The sequence below is a fragment of the Prionailurus bengalensis genome, chromosome D3, assembly GCF_016509475.1.
Source record: "Prionailurus bengalensis isolate Pbe53 chromosome D3, Fcat_Pben_1.1_paternal_pri, whole genome shotgun sequence".
NCBI classification, from domain to species: Eukaryota; Metazoa; Chordata; class Mammalia; order Carnivora; family Felidae; genus Prionailurus; species Prionailurus bengalensis.
In genome coordinates this window covers 93,684,529-93,697,780 of record NC_057356.1, presented here as the reverse complement: position 1 = coordinate 93,697,780, position 13,252 = coordinate 93,684,529, and the positions used below count along the sequence as shown (strand labels likewise).

Here is a 13,252-nt window from a genome sequence, read left to right as displayed (position 1 = left end):
ATGTAAAACCCATGACCAACCTTAGCTAACTACAGTGTGGTATGTTGTAAATATTTGTCTACAAACTATAAAATGCTACGGGCTTAAGGGTGACCGCTGTGGAGGACAGCCACCTGGATTCAAATCCTGACCCTGCGACAGCCTGGCCGCGTGACCACGCTAACGTGGGCCTCTCTGAGCCACAGTCCGTGGCCCGTGCGGCGAGACGAACAAGGTGAGGCCGGGTGACCCTCGGGGGTCAGTGAGGTGAACAGGAAACAACCACGCGGAGGAAGCGTGAGCACAGGATTCGGAGATCTCTCCTGGTGACGGTGCCTCCTCCACGGTGACTCCAGGGGCACCGTGAGTCTCCCCTCCCCAAGGGCTCACGGCCCGAGACCTGGCCTGCGCCCCCTGAGTCTCTCCTGCGCATGCTATCCTTACTTCCTCTTTCTCTTTATTTTGAGAAGATTTTTAAAATCCATCAGTATGAAAATCCTGAAACAGCTCATGGAATTTCTATGAAAACTGTCCCGTATGCCGTCACCCTTTTTCTGGGACATGTATATAGCGAAGTCCCCGTTGACCCTCCCTTCCCCAAAAGGGGAACACGTGCCCACACAGGCCCTCGCGCACACGCGCACAGAACCGCCCTGCGTGTGTGGCCGTCTCTTCTCCGTGCGCCAGGCACGCGGGCATTGCCCTCTTCGGCCCACGGGGCACCAGGCCCTCAAGCGGCTGCGGGTGCGACAAGAATCCTCCCACACCTTTCCGCCCCCTCGCCCGCTGCACCTGTCTATTCCTCAATCTAAGCCCCCGCTCTGCTCTCACCAGGTAAGGACTGAGGCGTCTATGATTTCGGGGCACCCTCTCCTTCCCCGTGGGACTTCACACAGCTTGGCGTGGCGGCCTCACTTTAGCAGAGTCTCTCTTCCTTGCCCGTGAGCGCCCGAGGCCAGGACCCGTAAGCACTCCGCCCCATGCTGCATCACCGGCGCCCGGCCCCGAGAGGGATTCTTACAAAACCACCAGAAGAGCGACTGAGCTCCCAGACAGGAGGGCGGCCAGCGTCAGGCCACAGGTAAGACACACAGCCCTCCCCTGATCGCGTCCTGGCCTCCCCGCCCCCACCAGCAGCCTTCAGGCTTCCTGCTTCTCAGATTCAGTCCCACTTACCACTGGCAAGTCGACTACTTTTCTGGAAAGCTGATCATCATTTAGATTTCAATACTCCAGAGATGTTCACTTTCCGAAACGTAAATTTAGGTGACCTTCCTGTTCAGCCACTAGGAATACTCCAACATCCTCCACTTTCACTCAAAAAAAGTGAAGGACCTTTCCCCTGGCCCCCAAAGGCCCAACATGAGCTGCATCCCAAGGTCCCCCCTGCCTCATCTAATACTTTCCTCCCCGAAAGACAACCCACCACAGTGGCCTCCTATGAATTCTGCGGATGACTGAGGAGGAGTTGGAAGATCCCTCAAAGGCCACCACGCGCCCCGGGCCCTGCCCCGCCGCCTCTCGGTAAGGACCACGCGCCCCGGGGGCACCGACAGGCTTGCCGAAGAGAGTCGTCGTCACGGCCAGCGGAGCGCCCCTGCCCCGAGAAACAGAGGGCAGGCACACTGCTGGCGGCGGCTCTGGGCCCTGCCCCTCAGAGTGAACGTGCCAGGTGGCACACGGGCCACAGCCAGCGCTGGCCTGGGACGCACAGCCCCAGGGCCTGCCCCCGCCCCCAGGGCATGTTGTTAAGGTCCCGGTGTGGGACAGGCACTTCCAGAGACACTGTGCAGAATCTCCCGTGTGTGAGCGTCCACGCTAACGTAAGAGCTTACTTCTTACCTGACGCCACAATGGTGTTCGCCCACAGCGTATTTTCTATGCTGAGACTTTCGTGAATGGGCGGGTCACTGTCTTCCTGTTCAGACAGAAAAGGAAGAAAACGGCAAGTTAGCGACTTTTTTACGTTAGATATCCACAGTGATAAACCCGAGTGCACAAGCCGGCGCACTTACTGAGCGCTGGGACGCACTGCAAAATAAAGTGAACGACGAGGGACTTGAGGCAGGGGATTCTGGGAAGACGGCAGAGCAGGGGCCCCGGGAATCTCTCCCCCCCAGATGACAACAGCAGGGGCAGAACCTGTGTGATGGGACTGCTTTGGGACTGTGGACTCTGCCCGAGGCCTGCCACGTGTCCGGGAGAAGTCGTCGATTTTGGTCCGTTCCAGCTCGCAGCACGGCAGCACCTACCCGTCCCGCGCCCCAGCCATGTGGCAGGCAGCGGGCACGTGTTTCTGGAGCAGCCCGCAGAAGCCAGGTGGACGAAAAGGACCCCGTCCCCCAAACGGCAGGAGGCCATGCTCTGACCACACGGGTGCGGACTCAGAGGCTGGCGGCCATTGCTGTCACCCCTCCAGCTCCAGCTCGAGTGACTTCAAGGGGATAAGTGCCCTCTTATCCCCCTTTTGTTTTCCGCTTTTCCCCTTTTGGGAGCCACACGTTAAAGACTAGGACATTCCAGAACAACTGCACACATGGGGGAAAAAACCAGCAAGTGACCGTGCAGGCCCAGGGAAAGGCTCGGAAAAGACCTGAGAAGACATTAAATGTAGGCTGACCCCCGGCACAGAGACAGTCTGTAATAATTAAAATAAACCAATAAATATAATGACTAAAAACCCAGCAAAACCTGAGGAAGGGAGAGATTTTGCCTTCTAGAGTTACCACATTACTGTATTAAAAAAAAAACAGTTTCAACAATAGCAAGGCATTAAAAAATATAAATAAAACAACTCAGAAAACGACAGCCGATTAAAAGGAAAAATTACAAATCAAGAGAAACTATCCCTGAGAAAGACCTGACGTCAGATACACTAGACAAAGACTTTAAAAGAAAAGCACTGAATAGGTTCCAAGAAATGAAGATGCGGAGAAAGCCAAGAAAACAGTGTGTGAACAAAACGTAAATTATCGACAGAGATAGGAAACCCCAAAAGAAACCAAAAGACACCTAAGAGCTGAAAAGTCCAATGACTGAAATGACAGTTTCCCTGAAGACTCACGGCAGATGTGATGAGGCAGGGGGGTCAGCAAACCCGAAAACAGAGCAACAGAAAGGACCGAGTTTGAGAAACAGAATGAAAACACGTTGAGGAAAACCAACAGGCCTGACGGACTGTGGGGCCCCAGGGACCAAACCCATAAATGGATCGTGGGATCCTGAAAGGGGAGGACGCAGTGAAAAGGGCAGAGAACACATGTGAAGAAACAATGGGTGAAAACACCCCGAATCTGCTGGAAGACGGGAATGTAAACACTGCAGAAGTTCAACCACATCCAAGCAAGATGAACTCAAAGAAACCCACAGAGACGCGTTGGAACAAAACTAAAAGACAACGACAAAGAGAGAATCTTGCAAGCAGTTTAAAAAAAAAAGCGGCGGCAGCAGCAGCAGACCATCACACACAAGGGGCCCCCGATAAGGTTATGTGCAGATTTTTCATTAGAAATTTGGGGGGCCGGAAGGCAGTGTGCTGACTGATTCAAAGTGCTCGAAAACAGACACAGCCACACGCACGCACACTCACGCACACGTCAGCCAAGAACCCTAGATCCAGCAAATCTGTCCTTCAAACGTGAGGGCGACATCAACACCTTCCCAGACAAACGAAAGCTAAGACAGCATGTGAGCGCTGGACCTCTCCCGCAAGACCTGTGCCGGGCGGCCCTGCAGGGAAGGGACGGGACGCCGTGACTGGAACATACACGGAGAAGTAACACCCCAATAAAGACAAATAGGCAATTATTATCATAACGTGGTTGGTAGCTGCCCTTTTTGTTCTCTATGCAATTGAGGAAACTCATACACAAAAGCTAGTATTGTCACTTTGGTCTGTACTTCCAAATCTTGTTTTCTACATTACTTAAGAGGCTGGTGTTAGGAGAATTATTAGCTTATGTTTTTAGGCACAGAACACATAAAGAGGTAATTGTGTGACATCAGCAAACACAAGGGAGGGGAAGGAGCCATACAGCAGCAGAGCCTCGGTATGCTATTGATCGTAAGTTGGTACGAATTCAAATTGGAGTATTATATCTTTTAGGATGCTAAATGTAATCCCCATGGTAACCGCAAAGAAAACAGCTATGGAATATACACAAAAGGAAATGAGAAATTTAAACGTTTCACTACAAAAACCAACTAAATACAATAGAAGACAGTAATGTAGGAAATGAGGGACAAAAAACCTACAAGGCATGTGGGGAAAAAAATGAACAATGACAGAAGGAAGTCCCTTCTTTTCAGTAATTACTTCAAGTATCAATGGATTAAACTCAACAATCAAAAGACAGAGATTGGCACAATGGATAAAAACACATGGTCCAACTCTATGCTGTCTACATGCGGAGGCTCGCTTTACATCCAAAGACACAAAGAGGTTGCAAGTGGAAAGTATGAGAAACGTATTCTATGCAAATAGTAAGCAAAGTAAGCAGATGCGGCCACAGGAATATCAGACAAAATAAATATCAAATCAAAAAAGGTTACAAGAGACATTTTATATTATTAAATGTTCAATGGGGCAGGAAAATTATAAACTGTGCATCTAACAAAAACTATAAAAATATATGAAGCAAAAACTGACAGAATTTATGAGTATTGAAACAGACAGCTCAGCAGTAATAGTTAGAGACCCCAGTACCCACTCACAATCGTGGCCCCAGTATCCCACTCACAATCGTGGCCCCAGTACCCACTCACAATTATAGCCCCGGTATCCCACTCACAATTATGGCTGGAACCACCAGACACAGGTAAGTAAATAGAAAACTCAGCACAAAAAACCAACTAGATCTAACAGACATACAGAACACTCCACCCAGAATAGCAAACACATTCTTCTCAAGTGAACACGGGACGTTTCCCAGGACAGACCTTATGTTACAAATGAAGTCTCAACAGATCATCATACGAAGTATCTACTCCAACCACGATGAGATAAAGTTAGAAATCAGTAACAGAAAATTCACAAAATTGTGGAAATTAGACACTTTTAAACAACGAATGAATTAAGAAGAAATCACAAAGGGAATTAAGAGATGCTTGGACACAAATGGTACTGAAAGTACAACTTGCAAAAACTTACGAAGTGCAACGTAAGTGGTGCCAAGGGGGAAACTGACTGCGAGAAGCGCTTATATTAAAAAAGAGGAAGCTCTCAAATCGATGACCTAACCTTACAATTATGGGACTGGAAAAAGAATAAGCTAATCCCAAAGCTAGCTGAAGGAAGGAAAAATAAAGATGAGAACAGAGACAAATGAAATAAATAACAGAAAAACAATTTAAAAAACGAACGAAAGCTGGGGCGCCTGAGTGGCTCAGTCAGTTAAGTGTCTGACTTTGGCTCAGGTCATGATCTCTTGGTTCATGAGTTCAAGCCCCACGTCGGGTTTTGTGCTAATAGCTCGGAGCCTGGAACCTGATTCGGATTCTGTGTCTCCCTCTCTATCTGCCCCTCCTCTGCGCTCTCTCTCTCTCTTTCTCAAAAATAAACGTTAAAAAAAATTGTTTTAAATAAAAAATTCAAAAAAAATGAATGAAACCACAAGTTGGTTCTTTGAAAACATCAACAAAATTGGCAAACCCTTAGCTAGGTGGACTAAGAAAAAAAGAAGACTACTCAAATTACTGAAATCAGAAACCAAGGTGGGGACACTGCTACAATTCTACATTAATAAAATGATTATAAGAGAATACATTAACACCTGTGTGCCAAGAAATTTGATGAAATGTGTGAATTTCTAGAAACACAAAACCTCCCAACACTAATCATGAATAGAAAATGAGAAGAGACCTATATCTAGTTAAAAGACTGAATCAATAATACAAAGTCTGATACAGAAACACCCTGGATCCAATGACTTCACTGGTGAAATATACCAAGAATTTAAAGAAAAACTAATTTCCATCCTTCTCCAACTATTCCAAAACATTAATGAGGAGGGACATCTCCTAACTCACTCTATAAACCCAGTGCAACCTTGGTACCAAAGCCAGACAGAGACATGACAAGAATAATAAACTAGAGATCAATATCCTTTATGGTCACTAATGCAATAATCTTGTAATACTAGCAAATAGAATTTAGCAAAATATTAAAAGGATTATACAGTATGACCAAGCAGAATGCAAGGCTGGTTCAAAATATAAGCCAATCAATGTCACACCTTACATTAACAGAATGAAGGGAAAAAATCCCCATGAATATCCCAACTGATGAAGAAAAAGCACCTATTCAATACCCTTTTATGATTTAAAAAAAAATGAATTCAACAAACTAGGAAGAGAAGGGAACTACCTCAACATAAATAAAAGCCATATTAAGGGCATTTGTTGGGATGAGCATTGGTGTTACATGTAGGTGCTGAATCACTGGGTCCTACTCCTGAAACCAATACTACACCGTATGTTAATTAATTATACTTGAATTTATATAAACAAATTTAAAAAGTAAAAATAAAAGCCATACATGAAAAGGCCACAGAGACTATCACCCCAGGTGGTAAAAGACTGAAACCTTTTCATCAGGATGCCTACCTTCACTTATCTATTCACTTTGGAACACAGTACTCGAAGTTCAAGCTACAGCAATTATGCAAGAAAAAGAAATAAAAGCCATGTGGGTAAGAATATGTAAAATTACTTGTCTACAGATAATATGACCTTAAAAGTAGAAAGCACTAAAGATTCCACAAGAAAACTCTTTGACTGAACAAACGAATTCACCAAAGTAGCAGGATACACAGTCAACACACAAAAATGACTTGCATTTATATACACTAACAGTGAACAATCTGTAAAGTAAATTATAAAAACGATTCCTCCTAGCAGCAAAAATAATAAAATATTTAGAAATTAACTCGAGGGGCACCTGGGTGGCTCAGTCGGTTAAGCGTCCGACTTCGGCTCAGGTCATGATCTCACGGTCCGTGGGTTCGAGCCCCACGTTGGGCTCTGTGCTGACAGCTCAGAGCCTGGAGCCTGCTTCGGATTCTGTGTCTCCCTCTCTCTCTGACCCTCCCCCGTTCATGCTCTGTCTCTCTCTGTCTCAAAAATAAATAAAACATTAAAAAAAAAAAAGAAATTAACTCGAAAGACCTATAAAATAAAAATTACAAAACGGCTGAAACAATGTAAACAAGACATAAATAAATGGAAACACATCCCATGTCCATGGGTTGGAAGACTTAATATTGTGAAAAATGTCAATACTACCCAAAGTGATCTATAAATTCAATGCAATCCCTTATCAAAATCCCAATGACATTTTTTTTGCAGAAATAGAAAAAACCCTTCTAAAATTCATATGGAACCCCAGGGGACCCTAATATCCAAAAACAATCTTGGAGAAAAAAAAAAAGAACAAAGCTGGAGGAATCGCACTTCCTGATTTTGAAACTTACTACAAAGCTACAGTAATCATAACGCTGTGGTGCTGCCATAAAGACAAACACGAAGACCAATGGAATACAATGAACCCTTGAATATACGGATAAATAATTCTTGGTGAGGGTACCAAAACCTTACACTGAGGAAAGAGTCTTCCAACAAATGATGCTGGGAAAACTGGATATCCACTTGCCAAACAGTAGAGCACCCTTCCCTAATACCCCATATAAAAGTAACAACACGAATCAAAGACCTGAACGTAAGACTTACAACAACAAAAGTCTTAGAAGAAAACATAGGACAAAAGTGTCCGACACTCGATCGATGAGGACATGATGCTGAGTGAAATAAGCCCGTCACAGTAAGACAAATACTGTGGGATTCTAGTTACACGAGGCACTTAGCCAAAACCATCTCAGAGACAGAAAAGAGAATGGTGGTCGCCAAGGGCTGCAGGGAGAGGGAACTGGGAGTTAGTGTTCAGTGGGGACAGACTTTCAGTTTTACGAGATGAAAACAACACGGAGGTGGATGGTGGTGAAGGCTGCACGACACTATGAACCTACCTAACGTCACTGCATTGTACACTTAGAAACGCTTAAGATGGGGGGACACCTGGGTGGCTCAGTCAGTTAAGCGTCCAACTCTTGATTCGGGTGCAGGTCGTGATCTTGTGGTTTGTGAGTTCGAGCCCTGCACCGGCCTCTGCGCTGACAGCACGGAGCCTGCTTGGGATTCTCCCTCCCTCTGCCCCTCCCCCACTCGTGTGCTCTCTTGAGTGTGCGCTCTCTCTCTCAAAACAATTTAAAAAGTGCGTCAGATGGTAAACTTTGTTATGTGTATCTTACCTTAAGAAAATGAAAAAAAAATCACAAAAAGTAATGGAAATTTAAAAACGAAATTACAAGTGGAAAGAATTACTTTAATGAATTCATTTTTCGGATATTTAACTTCAATATAAAGTAATATAAAATTTTCACTAAACTACTCTATGTTCTCATTTCTCCAGAGAGCAAACTAAAATTTTATCTTCTAATACGTAACTTAATAACACCACAGCACTCTTGGAAAAGTGTAAAATATTATCACAGATGTATTATAAATCAACGCATCGACATTTATTTAGTAGGTGTGGCCAAATAAACTCTCCTTGCCTGGCGCTAAGGACACGGGTTATGCTTTTCAAATGTATGTATACTCAGGGGAGAAAAAGTGTGTCTGTGGTTTATTTTAAAACTAAAACATGTATGTGTCTCTCTGTAAAGGCAACAGTTGTGTTTAATTTCTCCTTAATGTTATTATCACACCAGAGACTTTCCATCGAACCAAATCTCAAGTTGAAGCTGCACGTTAGCAATGACCACGCGTGGCTGTCAAGCACAGCCACGCGCCACAGTCACGGCAGCAGTAATGCACGCTCCAGTGATCTTTATATTTTCGCGTTTATGTTCAAAACCTAAAATAACTGTCTAAAATCTGGGATCTTTTCCCCTTAATCTGAAGTCCCTGTCTATAAAGTATTCTTGTAACTTTGGCTATGGAACATTCCAGAATAGGGAGTTACAGAAGTCCGCAGCCCTGCACCCAGAAGTTACACGGGGAAGATGTCCAGTGTGGTGGCCAACTGCCTGTGTGTCTCCAAGAAGTGACAGGTCCTCCACCATCCTGAGCGCTGTGTGTCTCCCTTACATAATGCCACTCTCTGTAGAAGTGCTTTCTTTTTTTTAAAAAAAATTTTTTTTTCAACGTTTATTTATTTTGGGGACAGAGAGAGACAGAGCATGAACGGGCGAGGGGCAGAGAGAGAGGGAGACACAGAATTGGAAACAGGCTCCAGGCTCTGAGCCATCAGCCCAGAGCCCGACGCGGGGCTCGAACTCACGGACCGCAAGATCGTGACCTGGCTGAAGTCGGACGCTTAACCGACTGCGCCACCCAGGCGCCCCTGTAGAAGTGCTTTCTATTAAAAATTGGTAATCTGCTGTAGGGATATACCTTAAGATCACAAAGAAATCAAAATTATTTGGGAAGGAGGAAAGAAATTGAAATTTTCAAAGGGGCGCCTGGGTGGCTCAGTCGGTTAAGCGTCCGACTTCGACTCAGGTCATGATCTCATGGTCTGTGAGTTCGAGCCCCGTGTCGGGCTCTGTGCTGACCACTCAGAGCCTGGAGCCTGTTTCGGATTCTGTGTCTCCCTCTCTCTCTGACCCTCCCCCATTCATGCTCTGTCTCTCTCTGTCTCAAAAATAAATAAACACTAAAAAAAATCAAAATTACTTGGGAAGGAGGAAAGAAATTGAAATTTTCAAAGGGGCGCCCGGGTGGCTCAGTCGGTTAAGCGTCCGACTTCGACTCAGGTCATGATCTCGCAGTTGGTGAGTTCGAGCCCCAGGTCGGTCTCTGTGCTGACAGCTCAGAGCCTGGAGCCTTTTTCGGATTCCTAGTGTCCCTCTCTCTCTGCCCCTCCCCCACTCACACTCCGTGTCTCTCTCTCTCTCTCTCTCTCTCTCTCTCTCTCTCTCTCAAAAAATAAACAAACAAAATGAATGTAAGAAACAGAGGTTTATGCTACTGGTGTTTTCCTTCTATTCACTCACCAAACCATTTTGAAGTGATATAAATTCTGGCCATTTTGCTAATTACATGGAATATACTTTCTAGATATTTGGTTCTCTAATATAACTGATTCTATGATTTATTTGTGAGGCACAAAATCTAAACCAACCTAACAGTTTCCAGAATATGTCCCCTAGTACTGCAAGTATTTGTCAGGTGACAGGCCGGGACTTAAATTTAGTCCAGGGACGGGGCTGCACCCACAGGCGCCTCGCGGGCACGCGACAGCAACACGTGTCAGCAGCCGGCCGGCCTCCTCGATCCGAGCACTATGTTCCGTGTCCCCCCTCACTGCTTTGCGGCACCCTAAGAAGAAAGCTACCCCCGGACACAGAAGTCTTCTCAGCCTCCAGACCCGGGTGCCGTGCAGGGTTCGGAACACAGGTGGCTGCCGTTTCCTAACAACCCACGCGTTCCAAGAGCCGAGGTGGGTGGGCTTTCACTGCTGCCTCAGTTACACCCCGTGTCAAGAGGAGAGTTCATTCGATTCGACTCGTTCAAACACGTGGGGTGTCTAAGCAGAGCCCACGCTCGGGTGAGACACCGCGGCCTGGCGTTCTTACGACCCATAAGCACATTCCAGCCCTGTGCCTCAGGTACCCCAATGCCACTGCTTGTTTCTTCCACAGGAAAATGCCAGGCTGCCACGTGGGCCCGTTTTTATAAGCAGAGTAGCCGCTCAAAGTAGAGATGACAATTGCCTGAGAAATGAACAGCCCGAGAAAACGGAGTTTTCCCTTCGACCTTCATGATTTTACAGAAAGAGCACCAACTTTCAAGAGAAGTAGGTGGCGTCTATGCATCAACTGTTTCGTCCTTGAATCTGTAACTGAACTGGAAGGACTGACTTCCGACTCATCCAGAGATGGTCTCAGAATCCGACTCCGACAGGCACCGTCAGACAGAAAACTGTTAGTCTCATTCCTGCTTCCCAAACATGGTCCACGTAGCACATCCTTTAATGATCTGTTCACCTAGGCATTTCAGCCACAACCGAGCAAACTGAGCATATAACCTGGGCAAATCCTGCCAAGTGCCGCCTCACACACTTACCGTTTCAGGTGTGAAACGAACAAACACTTTTTAATATGGACTCTGACTCATTTCCACTGCCTCGTGGCAACTGCTAGGCTTATCTAGGCTAGGCTTATCTAGGTGGTGACCCTGACCTTCCGAGCACGGAGCAGGCGTCCCCGTGGGTCCAGTGAGTGAGTAAGTCAGACAGCAAAGGACCGCGGAGCCCCTCCCCCAGGCGCGCCCGTGAGGACCCTCGGCCGTCCGGCCTCTGCTGCGCGGCTCCGCTCCTCCTCCTCCAGGCCGCCCGCGACCGCGCAAGGACCACAGCGTGACCGCGGCGGTCTGCCACTCTTCCGGCTCTCTGATGACGACGGAGGTAGGTTTAAACACGCGTGCCGCTGCCGGTCGCCTGGTACGGTGTCCCCCGCTGCGTCAGACCCGAGAGGAGTAAGGGCATTAAAAACTACACACGAACCACAGGCCACCTACCTAAACTGCAGAGAAAGGTTCTGCGCCATTCCGTTTCGGAAGTTTAAGCCGGCTCTCCCTCCACGTTTCCACGACTATCTAATCATGTGAATGCATCAGTCTCTTTCTCCCACAATTGTGCGTGAACAGCACGGTTATCTATGCAGTTTCAATTCTGGATAACGAGGAAGGGCTTTAAACTTTTTCTAATATCAAGACAACTACTGTAAGACATAGCTCTTTACCAATCTCACACAGGACAGAATAAACACTGGGAGGATGGGAAAGAAACGATCTCCGAGGAACTTTCTCCCCGGGTTTCCGCCTCCTTAAGGTTACAGTTTGCCAAGATGAAATTTGCTTTGGGGAGGGAGAAACCAAAAGGATACCATTTGAGGCTGTTTTTTCCACATTTAGCAAACAATAGAAATTTGCTTTTTAGGAGGGGAGTATTTTGACTGGAAGAGACCTGAACAAGGACGTGTGCTCTGGTTCTAAGAAATTACAGCAGAAAACGTATTTATAAAGAAGCTTGAATGGTGTTAATGGCCCACAAACATTGCTACTATTTCAAAACTGGCTACTTTTAAACTCTAAACTTCAGAGAGAATTGCTTGGTCCTGAACAATAAGCAAATCAGTTGTGCCACTAATAATGACACGAATCATTTCTGTAACTCAGAATGTCACACAGTGAGCAGCTGAGGCCATCCTGACATTACTCACAATGCGACGACCAGACTCCGCGTAGGCAGCAAAGCAAAGCACGTAACACATGCACTGCCACAGGGCACGTGAATTAATTTGCCCTGCTTCTTATTTAATTACTTAGGCTGATACAAAGCGTGTATTTTTTCCTCTGTGTATCACGCTCTGAAAAAGGAATCTAAGCAGGTCTCACTTCTTCAAATGTTGACTTTATACTTCAGTAATTAAACTGATGAATTCCATTTTCTGGTGGCGAAACCAGTTACTCAACACGGTTTCTTTCTTTCCTCCTTTTGGAAAGACGCACACAAGAATGACAATTTTTCTCCTTAAACAACCCAGAACGTGACGACGTATCTGAACGGCGTGAAACAAAATCTTGTTGGAAACACCCAAAGGAGACAGCGGAAGGCGGGTGGTTGAACCACGCGTATCAGGAACGTGCCAGAATTCACACGAAGTACATGTAACTTGGGTGAACCGTGGCCTTGATGAGGTCAAAACCCCGAGACCAACCCCCCGTGTGGCGCCCTGGCTCTGGGGCAGACCCTGCCATTCCGGACACCTCTCCTTACAGAAAACTGCAGTTTGCAGTCTTTTCCTTCTCCCAAGCGTGCGGCCTGTTCGGTCCGGGGAGGCCGGGGGGACATAAATGCACGTGACTGCCTGGGATCTTTTACAAACACCAATGTCATCCTCTCTCAGCTGGAAATCCTGAAACGGCCTCTTCCTTCTTTCGACCAGACCTTCGGGATGGAACCGGCTGCCCTTCCCCATCCTTCTTTCCCCCACCCCGCGAGCTCACTCGCGCACACACACGCTCAGTCCCACGCTCCGCCACGCACCGCGTGAACTGCGCTTTGCAGCCTGGATGTGTTCGGCCACACTCTCTCGCACACTCGCACGGAACTCGGTGTGATTCCTTAGCAAGCGGTAAGCAAGACAAAGCTGGGAACCAGGAAGGAAGACAGCAGGTCATTTTCCAAAATATTAACAGTGGCTAAGCTAAT

General features: G+C 46.6%; 1 protein-coding gene across 5 annotated transcripts in view; it reads right to left on the bottom strand.

Moving 5' to 3' along the window:
• ATP9B (ATPase phospholipid transporting 9B (putative)) overlaps window positions 1–13,252 on the bottom strand; it is a 252,267-nt gene that overhangs the window by 123,241 nt on the left and 115,774 nt on the right. For all 5 annotated transcript variants that reach the window (XM_043559118.1, XM_043559122.1, XM_043559119.1 and 2 more), the window contains one exon: window positions 1,822–1,897. In XM_043559118.1, coding sequence (XP_043415053.1) covers window positions 1,822–1,897 — 76 coding nt within the window. The remainder of the gene's footprint in view (window positions 1–1,821; window positions 1,898–13,252) is intronic.